The 23,438-nt window shown below is 44.3% G+C and overlaps 1 protein-coding gene across 1 annotated transcript in view; it reads left to right on the top strand.

The window, feature by feature from the left end:
* LPHN3 (latrophilin 3) overlaps nt 1–23,438 on the top strand; it is a 273,474-nt gene that overhangs the window by 192,727 nt on the left and 57,309 nt on the right. Inside the window, exons 11-14 of the mRNA XM_010561460.1 lie at nt 9,616–9,799; nt 10,593–10,715; nt 12,741–12,949; nt 13,636–13,812. Coding sequence (XP_010559762.1) covers nt 9,616–9,799; nt 10,593–10,715; nt 12,741–12,949; nt 13,636–13,812 — 693 coding nt within the window. The remainder of the gene's footprint in view (nt 1–9,615; nt 9,800–10,592; nt 10,716–12,740; nt 12,950–13,635; nt 13,813–23,438) is intronic.

The following is a 23,438-nucleotide window of genomic DNA, read 5'->3' as shown; positions in this document are numbered from 1 at the left end:
AGCAGATAGAAGGTGCATCTGGGACTTAGCCAGTACTACTTAAAGTGGATTAATTTGGTTTGTCCCACTTCTCTCTTGCTTGCATGGCTGGTCCCAACTTCCGTGAAGACTAAACGAAAGAAACTTGTAGCTCTGAGAGGGAGCATAAATTGAATTATGCTGCGTTTACTTGTGTTCTTGTTGTGCCTGTGACAAGAAAGACTCTAACCTCCATTTATATAGAAAGGGGCAAATTAATGAGGTTTTTCAAGTTCCTTGTTTGGTCACTTAATTGGCTGTATGACAAAGAGCTCTGCAGTGTGTGTCAAACAACTTTCAGAGTCCTCTAATGATTTGTGCATTGCTCGACTCCTGATGCTATTCTGCGCGGCCTGTCAGGCGAGGTATCGTTGTTAAAGTGGCTGGAATAAATTGGCTAGCAGTGTGCATACAATGTCGTATATTAACTATAGCTACAGGGAGTACTTTTAGCAGCTTTTTCAAGAGATCGAGATGTTTGCCCGTCAGCATCAAAGTCCCCCAAACTTTCATTTAGTATAATTAAAAGGACATCTGAAAGAAGTGTGACTCACAGCAGGGTTCTGCAGTTTGGTAGCCCTTTGTTAAAACTCTGTGAACTTAATATACTTCACAGCTTGAGAAACCTGCACTTGATTTGTGTCAGCAAGAGCGAAACTAGAAATCCCCACCCTGCATGTCCCTGCCATGGTGAGCCTGTTGTTAGGGGAGAGGAGGATCAAAGCAGCAGCCCTGGGTTTGTCACTGGACTCTGAAATTCTTCGCATAAATATTAAAAAGGAAGGTGACTGCTTATTCCTCTAGCTACAACTGAGCTACACCTATGGTTCTGTGCCCACATGTAACATAGCAAAACTGAGAAAAAAATCTAGCATTTTCTGGGTTGCTATATGCTTACTCTTTGCTTTAGGCTGAGTCAGTCCTGGAATCTAGTGGCACTGCTAAAGAGTCTCAGTATAAATTGCCGTAGAGGTCAGTGGGAAATGTCCCTTTGAATTGGACCGTTGGAGAAAAGGATGAGTCTCGTGGAGTCCCTACGAGTTCCCTTGAAGGCTATGGATATTCTGTCAAAGAGGCATTTCTTGTTTGCAAGCCATTTTCCTGTCTTGCTACAGCTTTGCTCAGTTCCCCAGTGTAATTACTCCAGTGGTTGCTTGTATAGTCTCAAATCCCGAACAGTAAGGCAGCAAATACAGATGATTCATAAATGCAGTTCTCAGCTTATTCTGCAGGGAAGATCTCATTAGATGAAATAGATCATGTGTTATTTCCTTCTTCCCAATCAATTCCTTTTATTTCAGTCCTACAGATGCCTTCTGACCTTAAAATATTCTTCCTCATATACGAAGCAAACCAAAACCATAACCTGTAATTTGTAACCTTGTTCTGTTTCTCACATCTCCTGGTTTTTTTGTGTGCTTCCATTAGGACATTATTGGTAGTTCAAGGCCAAGATTGCAAACCTTGCATGCCTAGTGCAAGACCATTAATTCCATAGTTAAGCATTTTGTAGATGGCCTAATTTTAATAAAGGTCAGTGCCTTTCTTGTCACTACAGTGAGTTCTCAGCGCTGCTGAAATTCAGGCCATTTCTGAGTCAGTACAGTTCCTGTAGCCACAGCATAAGCAGTTGCTGTAGAGTTGAAGAGAGAAGGTTGCATGCTCTTTCTTGAGAGCCTTTGCTCTCAATCTGTAGACCAATTTTAGAAATTCCTCTGCAGGGTCTGGGGAAGATCTCTTGCCTTTACCATAAGTAGTAGATTTTGGCTCCGTTCACCAAAATTGATACCATCAGTTGCCAATCACCGTTCTGGTACTAGATGTAGGCTAGTGCTTCTGGCTTAGTTTTGAAGGCAGAAGTGGAGATTAGCAGTAGATATTCTAATGATTTATTTATTTATTTATTTTTAAGCACTCATTGTGGTTCAGCTAGTTTCAGTCTAAATGTGTTTGTCCATTTCATTGAATATTATAATTGGTTTCTGATGACCTTATTGCCTCGTAAAAAGCCTTAGACAGCGGCTGGGCTTCCCTGTAAGAAATTGTCTCCAGTGTGTTTACTTATGCTTTGACCAGAGACAAATTTTAATTTGGAATTAAAAGAATAAATTACAAGGCAAAAAACCATGCAAGGGTAAAGAGCCTTGTCAGACAGATGTGAAGGCACTTCTCAGCTAAGAAGTAGGATTTAGTGCCATCATTTAGCCAAAATGACATTTTCCATGTTTAGGAAGCTAAAGAAATGACATGTGCATCTATTTTTGACCTGAAGTCCCACGGAGTGGATGACTGTTCCAGTTTGATTGGTGACCCCTGTGTAGTGGTATCAGGGTGCTGTCCACTTGCCACTCTAAAAAGACACATCATTTCCTGAGCTGATCCTTTTCAATGCAATAACCTTGCCAGAAGCAGCTCCTTGCATGCCCAGATCCATGCTTTCATGCTGCTCCTCTTCTCCAAAGGGCCCATTCTGGCTGCACCAGTTACATTCAGAGTTAATGGGATTTCTCTTGTACTGGTGCTTTTTCTGGCCAGAGGCAAGAATCGCACAACTTCCAGCAGAACTTGCCATCAATGACATTGATTGTGCCTTTAACTCAGTTAGTTTGGAGGCTTGCAAATACTGATAGCTTAAGAAAAGGTTTTGTTTTAGCACTGGGTGTTTCATATGAACATAGAAGCAAAACCAGCTGTTCTTGAGCAAGGAAGCAGGTAAGCTTTTGTAAAGTACCACCACTTTCCAGTAGAAAAAAGCCAAAAAGAGCATAACATTGTGACCATTGAACCATATCCACATTTCAGTGCACCTGTTCTCTAACAGGTTTTCATTTTCAGTGTGCACTGTGGACTTGAAAGGGTTTTCGTGCTTTTTTTCTCTGCTGATTTGCTGTAAAACCTCAAGCTGCTATTAAAAAGTGGGCTGGTAATGTTTCTGCATGCTTCGAATAAAGATGATGATGCACTTGTTTTGGAGCAGTACCTGGAAACCTCAGGCAGGACCAGAACCTCAGACCATAAGCACAGCCTGAGGCTGTGTCTGTGTGATTGCACTGTACAGTCTTAGCGCTGCTGTTCTCAGAAAGGGTGAGCAAACCCTTTTTGATGAGGCTGTGCCAGCAAACGCCCTTGGTACAGGGATAGCTGTACAAGCACTGCTTGTTTCATGCACCAGCCGTGATTTTAGTCTACTGATGCAAAGCGCTGTCTTGTTGCTGTAGCTCCTTCTATCCTAATTTTTGAAAGTGCATTGTGTGAAATATTCCTGTGAGATCAAGGAAGGCAAGTGTTAGCAGTATGAGACAGGGCTTTAAAAGTTATAAAATGCAGATATTTTAATTAGAGACGTCATTGCAAAAGTGGTGCTTTAATGCCCTGTACCACTGTCCTCATTCTCCCAAAGCTGCTATAGGAGGTAAGACCTTGATGTAGGTTCCATGAAAAATAATGTATACAGTGTGTTCAGTCTCCTTTTAAGGAGGTACTCCTTTGTAAGGAAGGACAAACTGCATATTTGAAAATTACTCAGCAGAAGGATTCAACCAAAATTCCCTGTAGGGCCTGCAGGTATTCACTTGCCATGAAGCAGTATTTTCTCCAGTCATAAGTTTGTTCGGGTTTTTGTTCTTCCATCAGCTGCTTGGCGAGTGGCCAAAATGAACAATAAAGGTTTAGAGAGGTCCTAAATCTAGGAAAAATACTGGTTTTTTTAAGGTTAGGGTTGCTGTGCTTAAGCACCATAGCACAATGCAGTCTGGTCCCAGATTTGGCAATGAGATGAGTACATCTAACATCTCTTAGCAGTATTCCAATTAGAGACAGATTTTACATTACAGAATCTGCTTTTGTCAAAGAGCAGTGCCTTGGATGCTAGTATGGTGAGAGATAAATAAATGGAAGTGGTATCACTGGATATATACTCCCCTCCTAGGTTTAAGCTCTGTGTCACATAGCCAGATATTCTCACCAGACATTTCTAGAGGGGGAGAAGATAAAAATAAATGAACAAGCAAAATTCAGTTTTACAGAATGAAGCAGCTGTCACAAAGGAAATCAATGGAATATGTACGATTGGCCTTTTAGTAATGTATAATTACTATAAGACTCCTAATTAGTTGCCTTTTGACAACACATCTTTTAATACCAATTTGTAAGTGTCTGAGAAGGAAGGTTTACGTTTTGTTTCTGTTTTGTAACCTCAGGACAAAATAAAGAAACTGTGAGCATATGCCCTTATTTGGGAAAAAAAACCTCCCTCTGCAATTTATTAACATTTATTTACATTGAATGTACACTCTGTGGTGCTATGTAACCGCATAATGAAAGGGATTACCATCATGGGATTTGTCTTCTATGCTTGGCATGTTCTTGCTCTTCTCTCGATGTCGAATTGTAGCCAATGCTGGAGACATAAAAGGTCCACTGAGTCTAATATTCTCTGACCCAGGATGGTTGCTCTTTACGGGCTTGTATTTAGGGGGTTTGGCTTTGCATGTAGAGGTACCCTGACATCACAGGCAGCATACAGCTACACCTACATGTCTCAGGATAGAAAAGCAGTTGGAAAGTCTTCCTTCTTGGCTTCCTTCTGCCATGCCATTCTTCCCTCGTTTGATCTTAGGCTACAAAGAAGCAAGCTATGCCTTGTGAAAGCTTTCCCTTGATGTCAGGTGAGTTACTTTTGTCTTTCTCCCTGGGCTTGTACTGTCTATTCATTAAGCCCCAGCAACCATGGCATTGGTTTGGTGCCATGCTGTGGGTGATGTTGAGGTATGTTTGGGCTCCAAGCCCTACATTTTTATTTTGCATGAGTCTCACAAGGGTGCTTTGGAAATTGTTCACTCAGTTGAGCTGCATTTAGAAGAGGGATCAGACAGGGGAAGAGAAGAAAACCATGGCAGAGGAAGTCCTTTGGCTTGGGAGGCAAGGACAGGGTCTTCAGTGAGGTAGACATGAAGCATCCTTTTAATAGGTGTTGGGTTCTTCAGGGACAGGATTAATCTCATGTGACTTTGGGCACCTAAATGGGGATAATACTTGCTGTAGTTCCTTCTCCTTTCAGTGGAAAGAGAAAATAGAGAGACTCTGGGCTCCCAACTTGGCTGCATGTTAAATTCTTGAAAGTAAGGTGGGATGAAACTAGGTCAGAACTTTCCTAGCTCCCTCTGAAAGTCCCCACCTTTATCAGGATCAGCAGGGATCTCAAGTAAAACCTATCAAGCTATCAGCTCTCAAGCACACCTATCTCATGCCTTCTTCATTTCAAAGGTCCTCCATCAGGGCTAACCCTCCTTCTGCTGGTCACCGAGAGGCTTTCCTGTGAGCCTGGCACTGCTGCTTCTATGCTGGAGCTTCATCAGACCACAAAGTCATTGGAGTAGGTGCCAAAGCCACCTAAACCATGATGGCTCGGCTTAAGTGCAAAGACACAATCCAATCCTTGTCCTGTGCACCTGCCCTCCCACACTTCCCGCTCCCCTGCCCAACCTTTCCCAGTTGGCATCTCTTTCTCAAGAGACACTGTTGCTTTAACAGCTGTTTTGTTTCGTTTAAACACCTACCTCAGCTCCTGTCCAAAATGCAAACATTTCATTAGCACCTCATCTCCTTGGCTTCAGCCTGCAGCACTCAGCTATAATGAAGTGCTGCACTCAGAAATATAACGTGGGGAACACTTGATTAATGCACTGAGACAGGTGAGGGGAGTGACCCGCTGGGAAAAGCTATGGACTAAATTCATCTCAGATGTAATGCCAGTGAAGACAGTCTACCAGCTTTGTTCAGACACATGCTAAGGACCTGACCCAAAGTCCTTGGAAATCTTTCTGGATCTTTTGCATCGGACCCCAGATCCAAAGTGATGTGAAGTAGCTGGTTTCAGGTTAGTCACTTCAAGAGGATGGATGCTTACCAGCGCCCCATCCATTGGGTGGGGAGTACACATTGTGCGGGAAGCAGCACATTAAGCCTTATTGGTGTTCTCTCTCAAACTTTGCATGCACACATGCACACACATTGAAAAAAAAATGCATTAGATGATAGAATAACTTTTCTGGAGAAAAATCTTTGCAGCAGATGTTTCACCGTAACACAAATATTTCAGCATCTGTTTCATGTTTTGACAAATAGGCATTACCTTTCTATCCAGAGCCAGGAGCTGGATCTTCTGCAAAGACTCTTTCCACTGTTCAGATATTGATAAAAGTATCCAGGATGTTGTTTTAGCAGAGATTTAAAGATGCTATTAGTAGCTGAGCTAAATGGAAGTAAGGCAAATTGTAGTCTGCATGATAACATTGAAAGGGGAGAAAAATACTCATTTTCTGCTTTCCGTACATAAAAGATCTTCACATAAAAACACCATGTTGTGTAGTACCTGCACAGCAAAATAGTCAAGCTTTTCGGTCACTGGAAAAGAATACTACCTCCTTTTTGCCTGTAAAGAGATAAGCTACCAAAGTAAACTACAGGATTTTATTAAGAGCTACAGAGATCAGGCTTCCAGATTTTAAAACACTGAAGAAAAACCCCACTTAAATGCTATGGATTTTAATATTTCTTCTTGACTATTAAAGTCAACCAGCTTTTCGTGTGTGTCGTGGTTTAAGCCCAGCTGGCAACAAAGCACCACGAAGCTGCTCACTCACTCCTCCCCCCAGGTGGGATGGGGAGGAGAAAATATAAAGAAAAGCTCGTGGGTTGAGACAAGGATGGGGAGGGATCCCTCACCACTTATGGTCACGGGCAAAAGACAAGCTCAACCTGGGGGAAAAGTCAAAATCAATTTAATTTACTACCAATCAAATTAAAACAGGAAAATGGGAAGTAAAACCAAATCTTAAAACACCTTCCTCCACCCCTCCCTCCTTCCTGGGCTCAACTCCAGTCCCGATTTTCTCCACCTCCTCGCCCCAGCAGCACAGGGGGATGGGGAATGGGGGTTGGGGTCAGTCCATCACACCTTGTCTCTGCTGCTCCTTCTTCCACAGGGGGAGGACTCCTCACTCTTCCCCTGCTCCACCATGGGGTCCCTCCCATGGGAGACAGTTCTCCACCAACTTCTCCAGCATGGGTCCTTCCCACAGGCTGCAGTCCTTCATGGACTGCTCCAGCGTGGGGCCTTTCCGTGGGCTGCAGTCCTTCAGGCACAGGCTGCTCCAGTGCAGGCTTTCCCATGGAGTCACGGCCATCTTTGGGGCATCCCCCTGCTCTGGCGTGGGCTCCTCCCCGGGCTGCAGGTGGGCATCTGCTCCCCCGCTCCCCTCCATGGGCTGGGGGGACACAGCCTGCCGTCTCACCAGGGGCTGCAGGGGCATCCCCTCCTCCGGCGCACCTCCTCCCCCTCCTTCTGCACTGACCTCGGGGTCTGCAGAGGGGTTCCTCTCACATTCCAATCTCCTCCCCCACTGCAGGTTTCCCTTCTTAAATCTGTTCTCCCAGAGGTGCTACCACTGTCGCTGATGGGCTCAGCCTTGGCCAGAGGTGGGACTGACTTGGAGCTGGGGAAGCCTCTAGCAGCTTCTCACAGGAAAATTTGCACCTGCTACCAAAACCCTGCCACACAAACCCAAAACAGTGTGCACATATTAAATGTGTTAAGACGATTTTTAGACTATTTAGGAAAATCAGTTTAATAATCAGTTTAAAAATTGATTTATGGTTAATAAGTTCCTCTTAACAGCAAATGAGGAAGGGATTCCAGTCCCGGATTGTAAAGGCTTGACAGCAAAAAGATTTTTGCAGTAGCAATAAAGGACAAGATTTTCAGCCATTTCGGTTTGCTTCAGTGGTTGAAGCACAGGTTACTCCATGCTTTCGGAAACCAAGCTGTGAGTCTCAGGAGAAGTGTTGTCTATTAACCAAGGGACCAGGGCACTAGCTGCCAGGGAGGGGAAGATCTGTTTAAGGTACAGCAGAGGTTTGGCACAAGAACAAATGAGTTAATTGATCATGAATAAATAGAGGTTGGAGAGTAGGAGCTTTGTACTGTCAGAGGAGCCTGATTTTGGCTCAGTCTTCCAATAAGAACCATGGTGGTATGAGAAACCTTCCAACCTCAAGGACATTTAGGATGAAGATGCACATGGTGATGTCTCAGTGAAATGTCTTTGCTGGGATTTAAACACCAGCAGTGGCAGGTCTAGCTGTCTTTGCTTCTCCTTGAACCTTGCTGTAATTGAAATTTTTTTGAAGGTCACCTGGATATAGCAATAAAGTCAAATTCTGATTTGATGTGATTAATATTCTCCCACTGCACATTTGTATCTGACCATGACTGGTGAGTGAGTCAGGATGCCCTGCACTCTCTGTGCCACGTGTTGCTCTTGTAACACTCCTCCTGAGGGCTCTGGTGGAGAATGGGCCGTGCCATATCTTCTTTTCACACATCATGTTGTACAGGCGGGTTTAGAAACAGTCAGGAGTAAATACTGAAGAATTTCCATGAAAGTGAGCCCATGGGGCGTCCTTTAGGCTTGTAACATGTTGAAATCCCATGACACTGTCTTTGCCTTGCAGAACAGAGGTGTGGGTTTGATGCCTATGCATTCAGCGTACAGAAAATTATTAAGAACGGCAAGTTCATCTCAAAGGGAAGGTTGGTTTCTGCAGTCAGCATTAGCTGGCAGTGGAGGTGTTTCTTTGTGGGGCAGGCCTGCCTGGTGGCTAGACACTAACCAGCAGAAGAAAGCACAATCAAAGTACCTTTTTTTTTTTTTCTTTTCCTCTGCACAATCAGTTCTACCAACTGGTACAGCTGGTCTCATTAAAAAACGTTAGCTGGAAGGTAGTTGAGTCAGCTCTGGTTAGTAACTAAGCGGGGGTTTTAGGTTGAGCAAAACCTTCAGGTTGGGTAGGCCCTACTGCTGTAATTTTGCAATCATGAGGCCAGCACGGTTTTGTGTGATCCTGGATGCGCATCCAGATTAACCTGTGGGAAGTTCTCCATGGGAGAGCTCTTTGTGCATGGCAGCCCAGGGCAGAAGGTGCACTGCAGGAGGGACTGAAGTTGTTACCATGGGGCTGACTCCTTCCCGAATGGAGTGATTTGAAATGTAGTGTCTTAACTAAATCTCTATGGGCACCTGCTGCTTCTCCGGATGAAGTGGCATAACTCAACTATCTCTGTGTCTTCATGACTGCCTGCCGGAGGTTATGTGGTGGAAAATGCTCTAAGGAGCATAGCCCTTGCAGGTACTAAATACCTTCCTTGGGCGCCCCAGCCCTACTCTTGAATTCTGGTGCTGCAGGTAGCAGCAACCTGCTTCAGAGATGGGTTTTGAAATCTGTTTTCCTGCATGTTTCCTTAGCAATTTCCTCATCTCCCCTCTTTCCAATGCCCCCCCCCCCAATTCCTTCTTACTCCAAGCCCCAAGCTGCTGATCACAGAAGCAGAAAAGTGCTATTCCCAGCCTGCATTTAGAATAAAATCAACATTTCTTCCCTCTCCCATCTGATGGGGTAAATGATGCCTAGCTCCATTGCAGGCTGCCCCAAGGGGTGGGGAAATGAGATGCTGTCCTCCCCCTGTAAACTGATGTGTGTGGAGGATGGGACTGAGCACGTCAGAGGTCTTTCTCACTCGATCCCTCTCCCTTGCAGGCCATGGTGGAGACGGTGAACAACCTTCTGCAGCCACAGGCTCTGAATGCATGGAGGGACCTGAATGCAAGCGAACAGCAGCGCGCAGCCACCAAGTTACTCGACACCGTGGAGGACAGTGCCTTCGTGCTGGCTGATAACCTGCTGAAGACAGACATCGTCCGGGAAAACACTGACAACATCCGTAAGGGACAGATCCCATAAATACCGAGAGCAGCCGGAGCTGGGAAACCTGGCTTCACTCTTGGCCCCTAGATTAACTGGAGAGCATATGTCTTGGCCCTTTGTCTGAAGGACTTAAAAGTCTTCCCAAAAGAGCCTAAAGGAATAAGGCAGCTCTCTACCCTTGAAATCCCATGGAAAATGAGCACCTAACCTGCCTTTATTACTTCTGGCTTTGAGGGCAAAATCTGCGCTAGAGCAATGAGAGCACCGCTTCACAGGGAGATTGTTCATCGTAATGCAATTGTGTTTCATTTCATACAAATTTGTGTCTTTATTTGGCTGATTGTTGATTTTAATTAAAAAACAAGCATGATGGAAAGCACCAGCACTCCCACTGTGCATATGTAAAATGAGAACAACTGTTCTTTCTATTTCTATGAATACAGATCCCGAGCACTGATAACATTTAAAGAAAGTACCAATTGCCAGTGGCAAAGAACTAGCATTTTCAGATTTTCATTTTAACCATTGTCCTTAATATCCTGAGGTTCTTGTTTACAAGAACTGGTTGTCTTTTGTTTTCCACAGAGAGTAGAATTTATTTGCCTTTTTTTTTTTTAATTAAATTTAAAACTTCTTCAGGGCAAAGATTTAAAAAGAAATAGGAGCCCAAACAGAGTATAGCATGAAACATTGTAAGTTGATTTCTCTGCTCTCAGATGGTCTGGAACACCATTTTGTAGCTTTGAAGTATCGTGTCGAAGATTATTTCAGTAGAGATTTTTCTTAGTGTCAGTCTCTCTTGCAAACAGAGCTGGAAGTTGCGAGACTAAGCACAGATGGGAATCTGGAAGATCTGAAGTTTCCCCAGAACATGGGCCATGGGAGTGCCATTCAGCTGTCAGCAAATACCCTGAAACAAAATGGTCGAAACGGTAGGTCCAACACCTCTGGCCATGCCGGCCTCATGAATCAGTCATGCATTAGGCATTGTTTTGTGTTTAACCAGTTGTAAGTATAGTGTTAATTGCTATGTTAATATTTAAATTAACGGTAGCATCAGTTGCTCATGCCCTTGACTGCAAGCTAAGTTGGCTGACTGGGAATGTATTATATTGCTAAATGATTCACAGCCTTCAAAAGTATTACGTGCTGGTAAAAATGCATCGGATCCTTAAATGATGCAGCCGTTGGGGCACAGTGCTGAGTCCGGAGAAGTGCTTTTAACTGCTGTTGTCTGCAGTAGGAGGCTTCAGATGGGATAAGAGGCTTGTTTGAGTAAACTGCTTCACAGTGGGGCACTATACAAATATCTGAAAAGAGACAGGGAAGAAACAATAGTAGCAAATATTAATAATAAGCCAACATGGCAGAAAAGGTTGATTAACTGTTATGAGTCTAAATCTTCAGTGCCTTTCTCTCTGAAGCTTATGAACCTTCTGATATAGCATGAATTAAAGATGGTGTTACAGAATGTTCTGTATGCTGCCAAGCCCTTTATTTCCAGACCAAGAATTTGAGCAGACATGTTTGTTGATCTCTACAGCCCCGCTATAGACCAACTTCAAACTCCCAGGCTTTCTACTAATGAGCCTAAAATGCTCCTATTTCTAAGTTCCTTTAAAATTTAACCTGTGTGCAGGGGGAAAGCACTCTAGTACAGGCTTTGATCACTGCAGGCAAAACATGGAGTGATAGGGCAGTATTACAGCCAGACCAGATGAGTTAAAACTGCCAAAAATTTCTGACAACTGTTGAGAGAAAAGTTTGATCTGGTGGTTGAGAAAGAAAGTTTTGCTATTGGGAAAAATGGGGTTTGGTACCTTTGCATGTAGGATTTGAAGAGACATATTTCTTTTAGAGACAGTGTAAAACCCAAGATGCTTAGCAAAACTCCAGTGGGGCAGGAGTTTCACTCCACTAGTGGGCTTTGGAGATTTGTAAGGAAAGAGAAACTGTGTTGGCAGCAAGGAATTGGAAGTCTGTATTTGTAAGCATGGTATCACTGGAGTTCTGGTCAAATCAGGAGAGCCCCATCAATTTGCACCAGCTTGGCACCTGCCTGGATGTTGCCAAAGAGCTAGAAATAAAATTATTGTCGAAGGATTTAGGTTGGGAGGGACCTTTGGAGTCATCAGTGCTTCACCTTCCTCAGAAGCTGGGGTGATTCCTATAGAAACAAAAAAATACCTCCCCCCAACTAATACATATAAAGGCAAACTAATCCTATTCAATTCTTATTTATAGCCTTTGGAATAATGTGCAAAACAGAAGGCAAACTGGATGATTTCGGTTAAAAACACTTGGCTGGTAGCCTGGGTTTTCTGCAGGCTCCCTAATGGTGTTTTCTTGAGGAAGAAGGAATATTTGATTGGCAAATTCAGAAAAGAAATATATTTTTAAATGAAATTTCTGCAATTTTGTTTTACCCTTCATGTGAGATTGGAATTGTGTCGGAAAGTTTGGGATTCCTTCTCCCAGATTTGTCCCCACACTTTTCTGAGGTAATCTTAATTTATTAATGGACCAGATTATAGTTTTATACTGCATCTGTGCAACAGGCCAGAACGAAACATGTTTCCCAAGCATAGCCTGCAGAATAAAGTGTTATGTCAGGTGGGAAATGGGCCACCTGGCCTCTTTTCTCTGGAGCTGGTTACACCCACTGACACCAAAAATAAGCCCACCTTCTCTGTCTGTCTTCCGCCAATCTGTTTGCTTATAAAAGTTTGTTCTGAGAGAGGCAGTTCTGCCCTTCTTATCCACGGGCGGCTTGTTGCATCTCGTGGTGCTCATCGGGATTGGCAGGAGGCGGTGAGTTTTCATATGCTGCATCTTGGTTCTTTCACATTTTCTCAGAGAAGTTTTAAAGTTGGTTCTGGTAAGAGATTTGTCATTTTAAAAAAAACCCAACAAACAGTGCACTGACCTTTATATCTAACCTCTTACTGCTCTTCTAGGTGAAATCAGGGTGGCTTTTGTGCTGTACAACAACCTGGGCACCTATCTCTCCACGGAGAATGCCAGCATGAAGTTGGGAACAGAAGCAATGTCGACTAATCACTCCGTCATTGTCAACTCTCCTGTCATCACAGCAGCAATAAACAAAGAGTTCAGCAATAAGGTTTACCTAGCTGATCCTGTGGTGTTTACTGTCAAGCACATCAAGGTGAGTGAGTTCAAAAAGCACTTCTTTATTTTTTCAATTTCTAAAACAAAGTGATGCAAAAGTTGGCCGATGTGAAGCCCCCAGCAGTCCTTGATTAGATTTTGAATTATACATTTTTCCTTTGCACTTTGTGTTATTTATGGAGAATGTCTCTTTTACATTGCATTAATAAAAGTAAAGAGAGTCTCCTTTGAGCTGATGCCCATTGCTCAGTTGCTGACACATGTCATTCTGTAATTAAAAACTACCAATATATTAGAACAGACCATAATATTATTTTATCATGGTGGCAGGGGCTATTAGAGGAAAGTGGAATTACAGTGAAAGAGGACAGCTAGTCCTCCTGTTAGCTAAGCACAGTTATTGCAAAAGTTGATTGCTTAAAGCAATTAATTTCTCTGCTCTGCAATGCAAATGAAGCAATCTGGTTTTGAAGAGCTGGATTTAGTCTATGGGTGAAATTAATCAAGAACAAAGAACTAAGTTTGCATTAGCAAAGAGAGCAGCAACAGTCTAACTTTCTCTGGTATTGGCAAGTAATACTTGACATATAAACCACTGCTGATTGTTTATCCAAAATTAAAGGGTGAGAGTTACAAAGTGCCTCTGAAAAAAAAAAAATACTGCATTTAGAAATCTCTGAAACCCTATCATTTTTATTGCATTTATTCATTTCTTCCCTGCAGCAGTCAGAAGAAAATTTCAATCCAAACTGTTCGTTCTGGAGCTATACAAAGCGTACAATGACAGGATATTGGTCCACCCAGGGATGTCGCCTCCTGACAACTAACAAGACGCACACCACATGCTCCTGCAATCACCTAACCAATTTTGCAGTCCTGATGGCACACGTGGAAGTTAAGGTAGGCATTGCAGATTTACAGGCTACCAATGCACTGGGCAGGAAAAGTGGCCAATCTAACAACATTTTGTTACTGCAAATGGAGCTGAGCAGCAAAATTGCTGTGTGACAGTAACTCTAACGGTAGAAGCCATCTGGTGTAAATCTTCCTTCTGTTATATGGTGAAACAGGAGATAGTCACACAATGCAAAGCCTGTCTTGAGCTCCTGGCATGGGCAGCTCTGAGCTGAGGATGATGAGTGAGCCAAATTAGCTGTTGCCACATCCTTTGCTTACTGGTGCAGAACAACTCCTGGCTGGGTCCTTGATCGTGGGGTCCTCACTGTGCCACCAGGGAGTAGCGAGCACCCTGGGTGGTGGGACAGAAGCATGCAGAGCCTACCTCGTGGGGTGCACGTTATATGTCCTGCTTGCAGCAGCTGCGGATACACTGCCACACATATTTGTGTGAGGTGCATGTGTGGAGCCAAAAGTATTTTCCAGCTTCCAGCTAGGGGAAAAAGATACATTCTCTGCATCTCACTATGTAACAGCGAGCTACACATAAAAGGGAAGCTCTTTATACCATCCTGCATAGACTGTACACCTACCCGAGGCCAGTACATGACCAGCTGGTTCCCTTGCCTGCATTTAGGTCCATGGTGTAATTCTGGCTTCCCACATAACTATCACCACTGGAGAATGGTTGAGATAGTCCTCCATTTCCTGAGCTGTCTTGGCTGTCTTTGGTTGAGAACACTCAGCTGCTGTAGAAAGAAGAGAAGGCCCTGGTGCCAAAAAGATTTTGGCCTAGTGATTTTCTGTGTTGCGGTGTCTCCGTTTCATGTGCCTGGCACTGCAGCAGAATCCACAGCTCTGAGCTAGATTCGGATCTGGCAACTTCCATGCAGGCAGAACATTTCCAAGCCGCTTCCATGGCTGCATAACCACAAAAGCTATTATGGTTTTAAAAGACCTTTTCTCAAATAGTATTCCAGTGTCTCTCCTTTGTGTAATTTTTTTTCACTTGGTAATCTGAAGAGGAAAGTGAAGACCTGCAATAAAAATACATATTAAAGCACCATCATGCATGACCAAAGCTCTGCAAAAAAAGAAAAGGGAGCCTGGCAGCACATTTGCCATGACAGCTGGGTCCAGCTGAGAGGGGCAGGATAGATGAGCTGCTGCTTCAGGATGATGTGTCTGTTGTATTCTGCAGGAGTCACTACTGGTCCAGGAGACATGCCATTAAATGGCTGTGGCATTATCCTGGGAGATGTCTGAAGAAATTGCCTATTCAGAGCACATGGTTACAGGTTAATGGCATTCTGCAGTCCAAGTCTGGTTTTGCCAGTTTCCTACAACTGCTTGAATTTTCAAAAGAAATGTGTGTTTGGCTCGTTATCACCTGCCTGGAGTTAACAGATATACCTGAGTCACTGAAGTCAGAGGTTGCACGTGGGAAACGCAGATAGCTTTCCACTCCACCAATGTGAATGAGAGTGATCCCTACTGCGTGGTGCAGATACAGGCTGCTGTCGAGCAAGCCTCTTCCCAAACTGCAAGTAGGTCAGCCTTCATTTCACCCATACCTCATTAGACTAGTAGCACTGGTGTTATCTCATCTTGCAGAAAGAGAATGTGAGACCCTTGCTTGCCCGTGCTCAGCCAACAGGTTGGAAAGAGCTACGGCTGGAAGCTTCCCGAGTGCCAAGCCAGTGTGCTATTAGCTGGTGGGTATTTCTGGGTGTAACGAGTGCCCGCAAGACTTTCAGGTCATGTTTTTATCATTTGGCTGCAGCCAAAGTATCATTGCTGCAAGAGCCAAATTGGCTCCACTCCATTGACTCTGATGCAACCGGACAGCTTCCTGCCATGTCCGCTTTAGCAATCATCCTGGTCCAAGGGTGAAGGCAGGTGCATACCCTGCAAACATCTGCAACTCTTCCCTCCAGCTGCTCATCACCTTGCTCTTCCTGGTGGCACCATCCCACTCCGGTCTGCTGGTGGAGCTGGCTATGTGGCTCTTGGCATATCTGGGAGGTGGCCTGTATGACATTCCTTATGCTGTTGCAATGAGTTGATTTTAAAGTCTTGGCAATAGAATACCTGCTGGTTTGGAAGGGTGGAGGTTTAAAAATAAGTGGAGGTTGTTGTCGTTCATTGGCTCACACTCATCTCTCATAGGCATGCTTTTGAGCCATTTTGTTGTCTTGTGTCTTGTGCAAAATGGCATTCCTTGCCTCAAAGACCTTTTAGTCTTCTTGGAGGTGGAACGGTCCTTGGGGAAAGGATGTTGCGTGCTTGTGCAGGACCCCTTCAGCAGTGTTCTGGCTAGTGACTAGGATCCCCTGAGAGGACTGTCATACATGCAGTAATTAATAATATTCTGGGAGTTTTGCAACAGAAACAATTTTCTCCTGTAATTGAGATTTGTAGTTTACTGACTTCAGTTTGTCGGGTTTTTGGATCTGTAGGGAGCATCCTTTGGTGTAATGAGTATACATAACACCCTACCTAATGAGACCGAAAACTGGGCATTGTGTGGAGCAGACATCAGAGTCCTGCTCCTTAATCAAAAGCCAGCACCAATTTGACAAGTGTCACTTCTGGTCATGAATGATCTCCCTCCCTGGTAGCATGGCAAAAGAGTGTGTTCTCCAGAGGAGACCTCGGTGGCTGCTCTACAAGTTACGGGCTGGGATTTAATTATTAGCAGAGTGTATGTGGCAAGGCGGAGCTGGAAGGTAGCGCCGCTGAGGAGGTGATTGATGGCCTTTTGGCTCTCTAGCGTGAAACAACAATATGTCTTTGTCTGAAGGGGCAGAAAATGACATTGGCTGACCACGGCGGCAGGGATTTATCGGTGTGCTTCAAGAGCAGAAGTTGCTGGGATCAATTCCAGTCTTAATAGGATAGTACCCGATTAAGAGGAGGAGATTTTAATTTGAAGATGCTTTCTGCCTGTTAAAATTAGTTGTGCCCAGAGTTTCTTGTATAATGGTGCCCAAGACCAAGAGCCTGCTGTGCACATGGACAGGATGCATAGTTACTGGGAAGAGCCATGGACCTGCATCTGCAGGTACCCCTCCAGCTGCTGTCAGAGCCCCAGCTAGCATGGGAAGAGGACAGCAGGACCATAACAACCTGTGAGCTAGACCTCACTGATGCATCCTCCTGGCAAGGGATGACCTTACAGACCTGCAGCGTTCGTTGCCCTTTTGGACAATTTACCAGGAAAAATGAGCACCTCCCTTTGGAGAGAGATTTTAAGACGTGGAAACAAATCACTGTTTTCATCAGCTACGAAGTTCATTTAGCCTGTGTTACGGGAAAATTATTACAGTCTCATAGTTATTTTGTTAAATTATGAGATAAGTTTAACGTAGATGAGATCTATGTTAAATATCTATCTATTGTTTGAATTGGTAGGATATTTTTTTATGACCCTTAAATGCTATAAAAACATGGCTCCCATGCCATGGGACAAAGCCCGTAGTTAGAGAAGCCATTCTACCTATGTAATTGCTGCAGAATTATTCAAAATTTACAAGCTGTTTTTCATATAAACTTGCACTTTGCATCATATTAATTATAGCAGATGCATCTTAAATGTACCATGGGAAAAATATGCAGCCAGAAAACAAGTTCAGAGCTGGTGGGAAAATGCAATTAAAAAACTCACCCAAAACGGAATAAGCAAAGGTACCACAGGGCAAATAAATGTTGCTTATCAGTACGTAGTGAATGCCAGAGCTTACTCTTCTTTTTAAAATAAATAAATAAATAAAACAAGAGAGAAAGAGGGGAAAAAAGAAAGGTGTTTTAACTGTAACAATTAATCAGAAGCTCTCAGATGTTATTCTATACCACAAACACGCTACACTGTGCTAATTATTTAGGGAATGGAAGCGTAAGGCAAGCTAAAGAGAGAAATGAATAAAAGTATATGAAGTCTAAATGGAATGCAGTGGTCCATTGCCTAAAGCAATACAGCCATTTCGGATATAAAGAGCAAGCTGAAGTTATTGCAGTGCTGGCTTATTCATATATTAGCACTTGTGGGATTGAACAGCAGTGAATGAAAGCAGAAGTGGGTGCAGGATTGCAAAAACACCCTAACTGCAGAATTAAATTGCTGAAACCGCTATGTAATGCATTTTGCAAGACAAATCATTTTGTACCATCAAAGGGGTTAATTCTTAAAAAAAAGATATATTACACATTGCAAAAATGTTATTAAATAAGAACTGTTTTAGTTAAGCAGAAAAGTTATTAAATGTACTTGTCTTCAGTGAGGTTTTAGAATTCAAAATACAGCAGTATTTGAGCTTGTGTTAGGAACACAAATCTGTGACTTCGATGAACTCTAAGAATAAGGAATTGTAAACAGCACATTTGGTTATACCTTAGGTCAAATATACCTATTAGGTCAAGTAATCTATGCCTATGGGGTCAATTCAGAGTTGTACCTGGTAGCAGTCCTTGAGCTTTTTGTCTAGGTGGGCAGTAAGTCACTCCAGGGAGTTTCTTGAGTTCCCCACCCTCGGTTTGACATACGTTGTTTTAGGTTGAGCCCTAGTTGTGTCTTACTGATTCTGGTTCTGCTGGGTTGCACATCTTGCTTATCCTTGTCTGTGCATTCCCTAAGGCATTGACTCAGATCTTCTCTGGTAGCCACTTTTGGGTGTCAAGCCTGAAAACATCTAGAGCCTGGCTTCAGAAAGACATACTCCGAGCCCTTGAATTTGCAGTTTCTTAGCTCAGTGCTTAAGGTGTCAGAAATTTGAGCACACAGCAGCTTATTAGCCATGGCTTGCTTCCCCCCCAGTCCAATGGGTACATATTTGCTTAGCATCACCCTTCTTGACTCTCCGATCTGCAAGCCAGGGCTAGTTGCACAGTAAGGAATTATGCTGCAGAGCATGGGAACAGCATCACCCCACAGGGTTTCCTGATCCTCTGTCCTAAAATGCACAATTCAAGTAGCTCCCATTGGCAAGCGATAAGCCTTGCCCTATTTCTTGCTACCCCCTTCCTTTCTAGCTGAGAGCAGGGTGAATGCAAGGACCAAAGTGAAGGTAGTGGCCATGGTGTGGTGGAGCCCTGTCCCAGCTGTCTCCTGGCACCAGGCTGGGTAAGACTATTGATGCGACAGCAGAAGCTGATGACGCTGTGACCACATTTTTTTCCAGGAACTCAAATTAACAAGCCGGTTGCTTGGCTGGGTAGCTGTCTACACTGAGTTTGGCACAGCTGCTGTAGCTCATTTCTCCGGTTGGAAATGCCTTATGAGTAAGCAGAGCTGTGCCACTTTACTAAATCCAGCCAGCACGGGAGGGCAGGACGACACATGCAATTATTGTCCCAAGCTTCTCCTCTCCACAACTGCATCTCACCTCAGCTGCATCTCAGTTGCAGTGGTGTTGGTGAGTATAATGGAAACGCTGGGCTCTTGCCACACACCATATCCACAGTAACATTTGTAACATGTAATGAGGTGAGGTCTGTACCCATTTCTCTGTGCACACCTGCCCCCATATCACTTTATTCTGGCCATGGGGGTTTCTGTGACTTGCGCTGGCTGCTGCTTCTGGCAGTCACTGAAAGGCTGTTGCATTTTGGGAGAAGTTTTTGGGAAAAGGTTCTGCCAGAAGGCCTTCATCTTGCCAAGGAAGCCAGAGGAGGAAGATCATCTGTGTGGCCCATGCAGAATATGAAGGCAGCTTTGAGGACTATGGCAAGGAGAGGAAAGGTGGCTAAACCACCTTGCAGGAGTGCTCAAGGATCTGAGCATCATTTTAAATGGCCATAGTCAGAAGACAGTGATGTTGCACAGGGGCTTCAAGTGGGAATTAATCTCTCTTTATTCCTGGGTTAGGACCTGATGATGGTGCCTATGACAGCATCGCCTTTGCAGAGCACAGAGGAGTATGTACCAGGTCCGTGGGTGCTGTGTCCGCTGTGGAGCAGAGCTACCTGCCTCCCGTGGTGCATCCTTGGGGAAAAGGGAGAGGGTGGGTGCTAAAGCAGTGGGATCCCCCCCAGCACATATCCCTCTTGGCCACAGAGAGGGGAAACCACCCTTGAAATCCCTCATGCCTGCATAGCCACAGCAGGTGATGACATTAGCCAGCCCAGACGCGCTGAGGGAGCCCTTGGGGTTTCCCCCCGGTCCATGTAGCCCAGCTGATGCTTTTGGCACATCTACAAATCTATATGCTTCTTAAGGAACACTTTGTACTTAGCCACAAAGCATTATAGCCAGGTCGTAGCAGTAATCCTCTCTCAACTCCAGCGATGGGGGAAAAAGGGCAGAGGGAGCCTGCATGGCCCCAGATAGCTACAAATCCAAGGAGCAGCATCAGCAATGCACAGGAGTTCAAACCTGTCCCACTTGGGTCTCTGCCCAGCCCAGCACAATGCCAGCTCCCACTGGGCACCGAGCGGTCATATCTGAGCTAGTTGATGACACTGTGTTTTTATTTACTGCTTGCTTATTCCTCCACCCCCAAACATATTACTCTTTCCATTCCTGGAGGGACAGATTAGGCAAAGGAATGTGTCCTTTGCTGCTGGCAGCTCGTTTTGGCTGCTGTTTTCTTCTCCTGATGTTTTTAATAAGGGAGGAAATAGCTGTTCATCTCGGGGAGAGCCATTCTGTCATAAGCTGACATTCCCTGGGATTTGTTTTTATTAGCTCAGCTCTGGTGTACAGGCACTGCCAGAGCTGCTCATTGATTTTCCCAGCCTGGATAATATCTCGGCTGCCTGCTCACCCTGCTGTGGTTGCTACCAGGGCTCCTGTAAGTCCTCCTGCACAGGTTTCCATCAGTGCTCTCCTCCTGCTGCTCTTGCGCCCGCTGGAGCAAAAGCAGGGCTTTATTCCAAAGCCAGGGAAATCTTCTTTCACTGGGCTTGGGGTCAGGCTTCTGCCTAAATCATAAATGTAAAACATACTTAATAGAGAAACCCTTTCACTGAAGTGGATTATTTTATTCCTTTCAATTACTCATTAAATCATTCCTATGCTGAAAATAATCTGCATGTCAGCTTACCTGTAAAACTAGCATAGTTTAGTGGTAACAAAACTCAGTGGCTTGTATGCTGGGCCATGTAACACTGGTCTTGACAGCTATGGTGCATTTGGGCAAGGAGGTGTTTGATTGACGCTGCCAAAAAATTGCCCCTTGGACTGATGTCTAGTATCTCCCATGAGCTCTTCCAGTTGCCCAAGTCTTTGGGGAGATTATCAAGAAGCAAGAGTTGACTGTTATCGATAGACTGGTGGTTTCAGATGTATTTTGCATGCCTTAGGGACCCTAGGGCTTGCAGGATGCTGGAAGGATATCATTAGCGTGTACGTCAAAGCTATTTTATCCAGGGAGTACTTGAACAGTGCTGGGCAGGGTAAAGAGAAGATTTGCTCCTCTTGCATGTCTCTGAGGTTGAGGGGCCAGGCTCGGAGACTGTGACCTAGGTGCAAAATCTTGGTGTGTTATTTATAATACTTAACCCTGGAATGCCATATACCAACCATGTAAACCAGGTATGTTGCTGCCTTATTTGTCACATAGCGATCAGGTGATGGCAGGCATAATATCATGACATTGAGGAGTGATTACCACAATTCCTCCTTTTCCCATATTATTCTGCTTTGTGGCCTGTGGCCACACAGTATTTTAAAAGTTTCAGTCTCCAGCAAAAGGTAAATTCCCTTTTGTTGGACTTGCTGGTGTAAAAGCTCTGGATGCGCCTGGCCTGGGGGCAGTTGGGACTGCCATGGGAAGGATACCAGTGCTTACCAACTCTTCCCTGACCCATCGGTTCTGCCATGACACCTGAAATTGGGCGTTCCAAACAAGATGGAGCACACCCAGCCTTTGAAATCCAGCTCAATTCTTCTCTTGGACTTTACTAGAAAAGCTACAAATTCATATTTTTTTCCCCCGAGGTGTTTTTAAATTGCTCTTGTTCCCGGTTTATTGTTATTATTCCTTTTTGTTTGTTCTTTTGTGAGTTTGTTGAGTTTGGGGAGGGAGGTTGTAATTACGGAGAAGTTGTTTTTATGGTTGTTTCCCAGCACTCCAGGGATGGATGTTATGTACATAAAATCAGTATTATCATTACGATTAATATTAAAAAGAAGAGTAGCAAGAGTGATAATAATAATACAGCAATGAAATCTGCGTTTCTTGCTAAGCATGGTGAGCTTCATGGGCAAGCTGCCCTTCCCTGAGGAAGACCATGAACCTAGATGGCAGGATCCCTTTCCAGGAGCAAAACCATCCCTAACTCCTGCATTGTGTCTTAAAGTCAGCAGAGTTATGGTTTCGTGAGAGAGGTACAGGAGCTGAGACCTGTGAAATTCATCTCATGTAGGGGAAGGAAGCCCTCAGAGAGGGCCCTGTGCCAGGCTAACTTTGTCTTGGGATAGATGAATCAGTGCCGTCGGCTGCATCTGGATGGGATGGATGCATCTGGCCAAAGTCTGCCTGGTTTTCTTCTCCTTGCATCCACCCGCATTAGCAGTCTTGCCCAGCTCAAGAACTCTTGGTTACTTCAGCCTGGCAGGGCGATCTAATCAGGTGAGCTGGCGAGGTTGTTCAGGGAGATGTTCTCCTGCCAGTCCCCAGCAGCCTCAGATGAAAGAAAATACGATTTGCAAGGTGCAAGTTTTGTATTAACATTTTTTCACACTGAGTTAAGAGGGGTGGATGAGCTGAGATAAAGCAATGCATGGCCGCCAGGAAAACAACGTGTGCTTCATCTTCTCAGTTTTCTGGGTGCTGCTGAAGAAGATGGCTGGAATAGGCATTTCTGTCATGATCTACAGTAAACACACAATGATTTCTTGCCTTTCTGTTGGACTTGTGACCCCTGGTTCCTTAGATACTGGAAATATTCAGGAAGAGCTGCAACAGCATTTGGGGAAAGGAGCCCTCATCTCTCCACCTCCAAGTCTCCCTGGAGAGAAAACTTCCAGCATGGAAGAGATGGAGCGGAACGTCACTCCCCATCTTTCATTATCATTTGATGCCTATCACTCATGCTGATAAAGCCAAAGAGCTGAAAGGTTTGAGTTGTTTCTCACGGGTGCTGACATAGCAGAGTGTATATCAGGAAGGGACTGACATTTGATGTGGTTTTATCATTGGCAAGCAGGCAAAGAAAATGGATAAATTAATCACCTTTTCCCTCCGTCTGTCATAAGCTTTTATCCCACAGGGAGGAAAATGTTTCCAGTTTGTCCTGGCTTTTTGAAGTGTGACACTATTGTATTTGCCAGCCTACATAATGCCTAAGTCATCAAAATGCCAGAAGTGGAGGGGAACATGAATACCACTTATAACACAGCCTGGTGGACCACAAAGCTGTGTTTCAAGCCTCTCTGGTCTTTTTGAAAAGCCCCCAGAGATTTCCAGCCAATCTTTTCCTCAGCTCATTGACTCTAACCACTTAGCCCCGAGCAGCCGTCTCGTGACTCACCATGTATTTCTTATTTCTTATTTACATTTTACTAAGTAATGATATCTTTAATTTCACCGCATCTGGTGGAAACTTGGAAAGTTTTATAGCCTGAATAAGGAATAAGGTGGTGGGATACCCTTGGTGTCAGAGTCCCAGCACCCCCCCTCCTCTTTCTG

The sequence above is a fragment of the Haliaeetus leucocephalus genome, unplaced genomic scaffold, assembly GCF_000737465.1.
Source record: "Haliaeetus leucocephalus isolate CR32 unplaced genomic scaffold, Haliaeetus_leucocephalus-4.0 Scaffold145, whole genome shotgun sequence".
NCBI classification, from domain to species: Eukaryota; Metazoa; Chordata; class Aves; order Accipitriformes; family Accipitridae; genus Haliaeetus; species Haliaeetus leucocephalus.
This window is presented reverse-complemented; position numbering and strand designations above follow the sequence as displayed.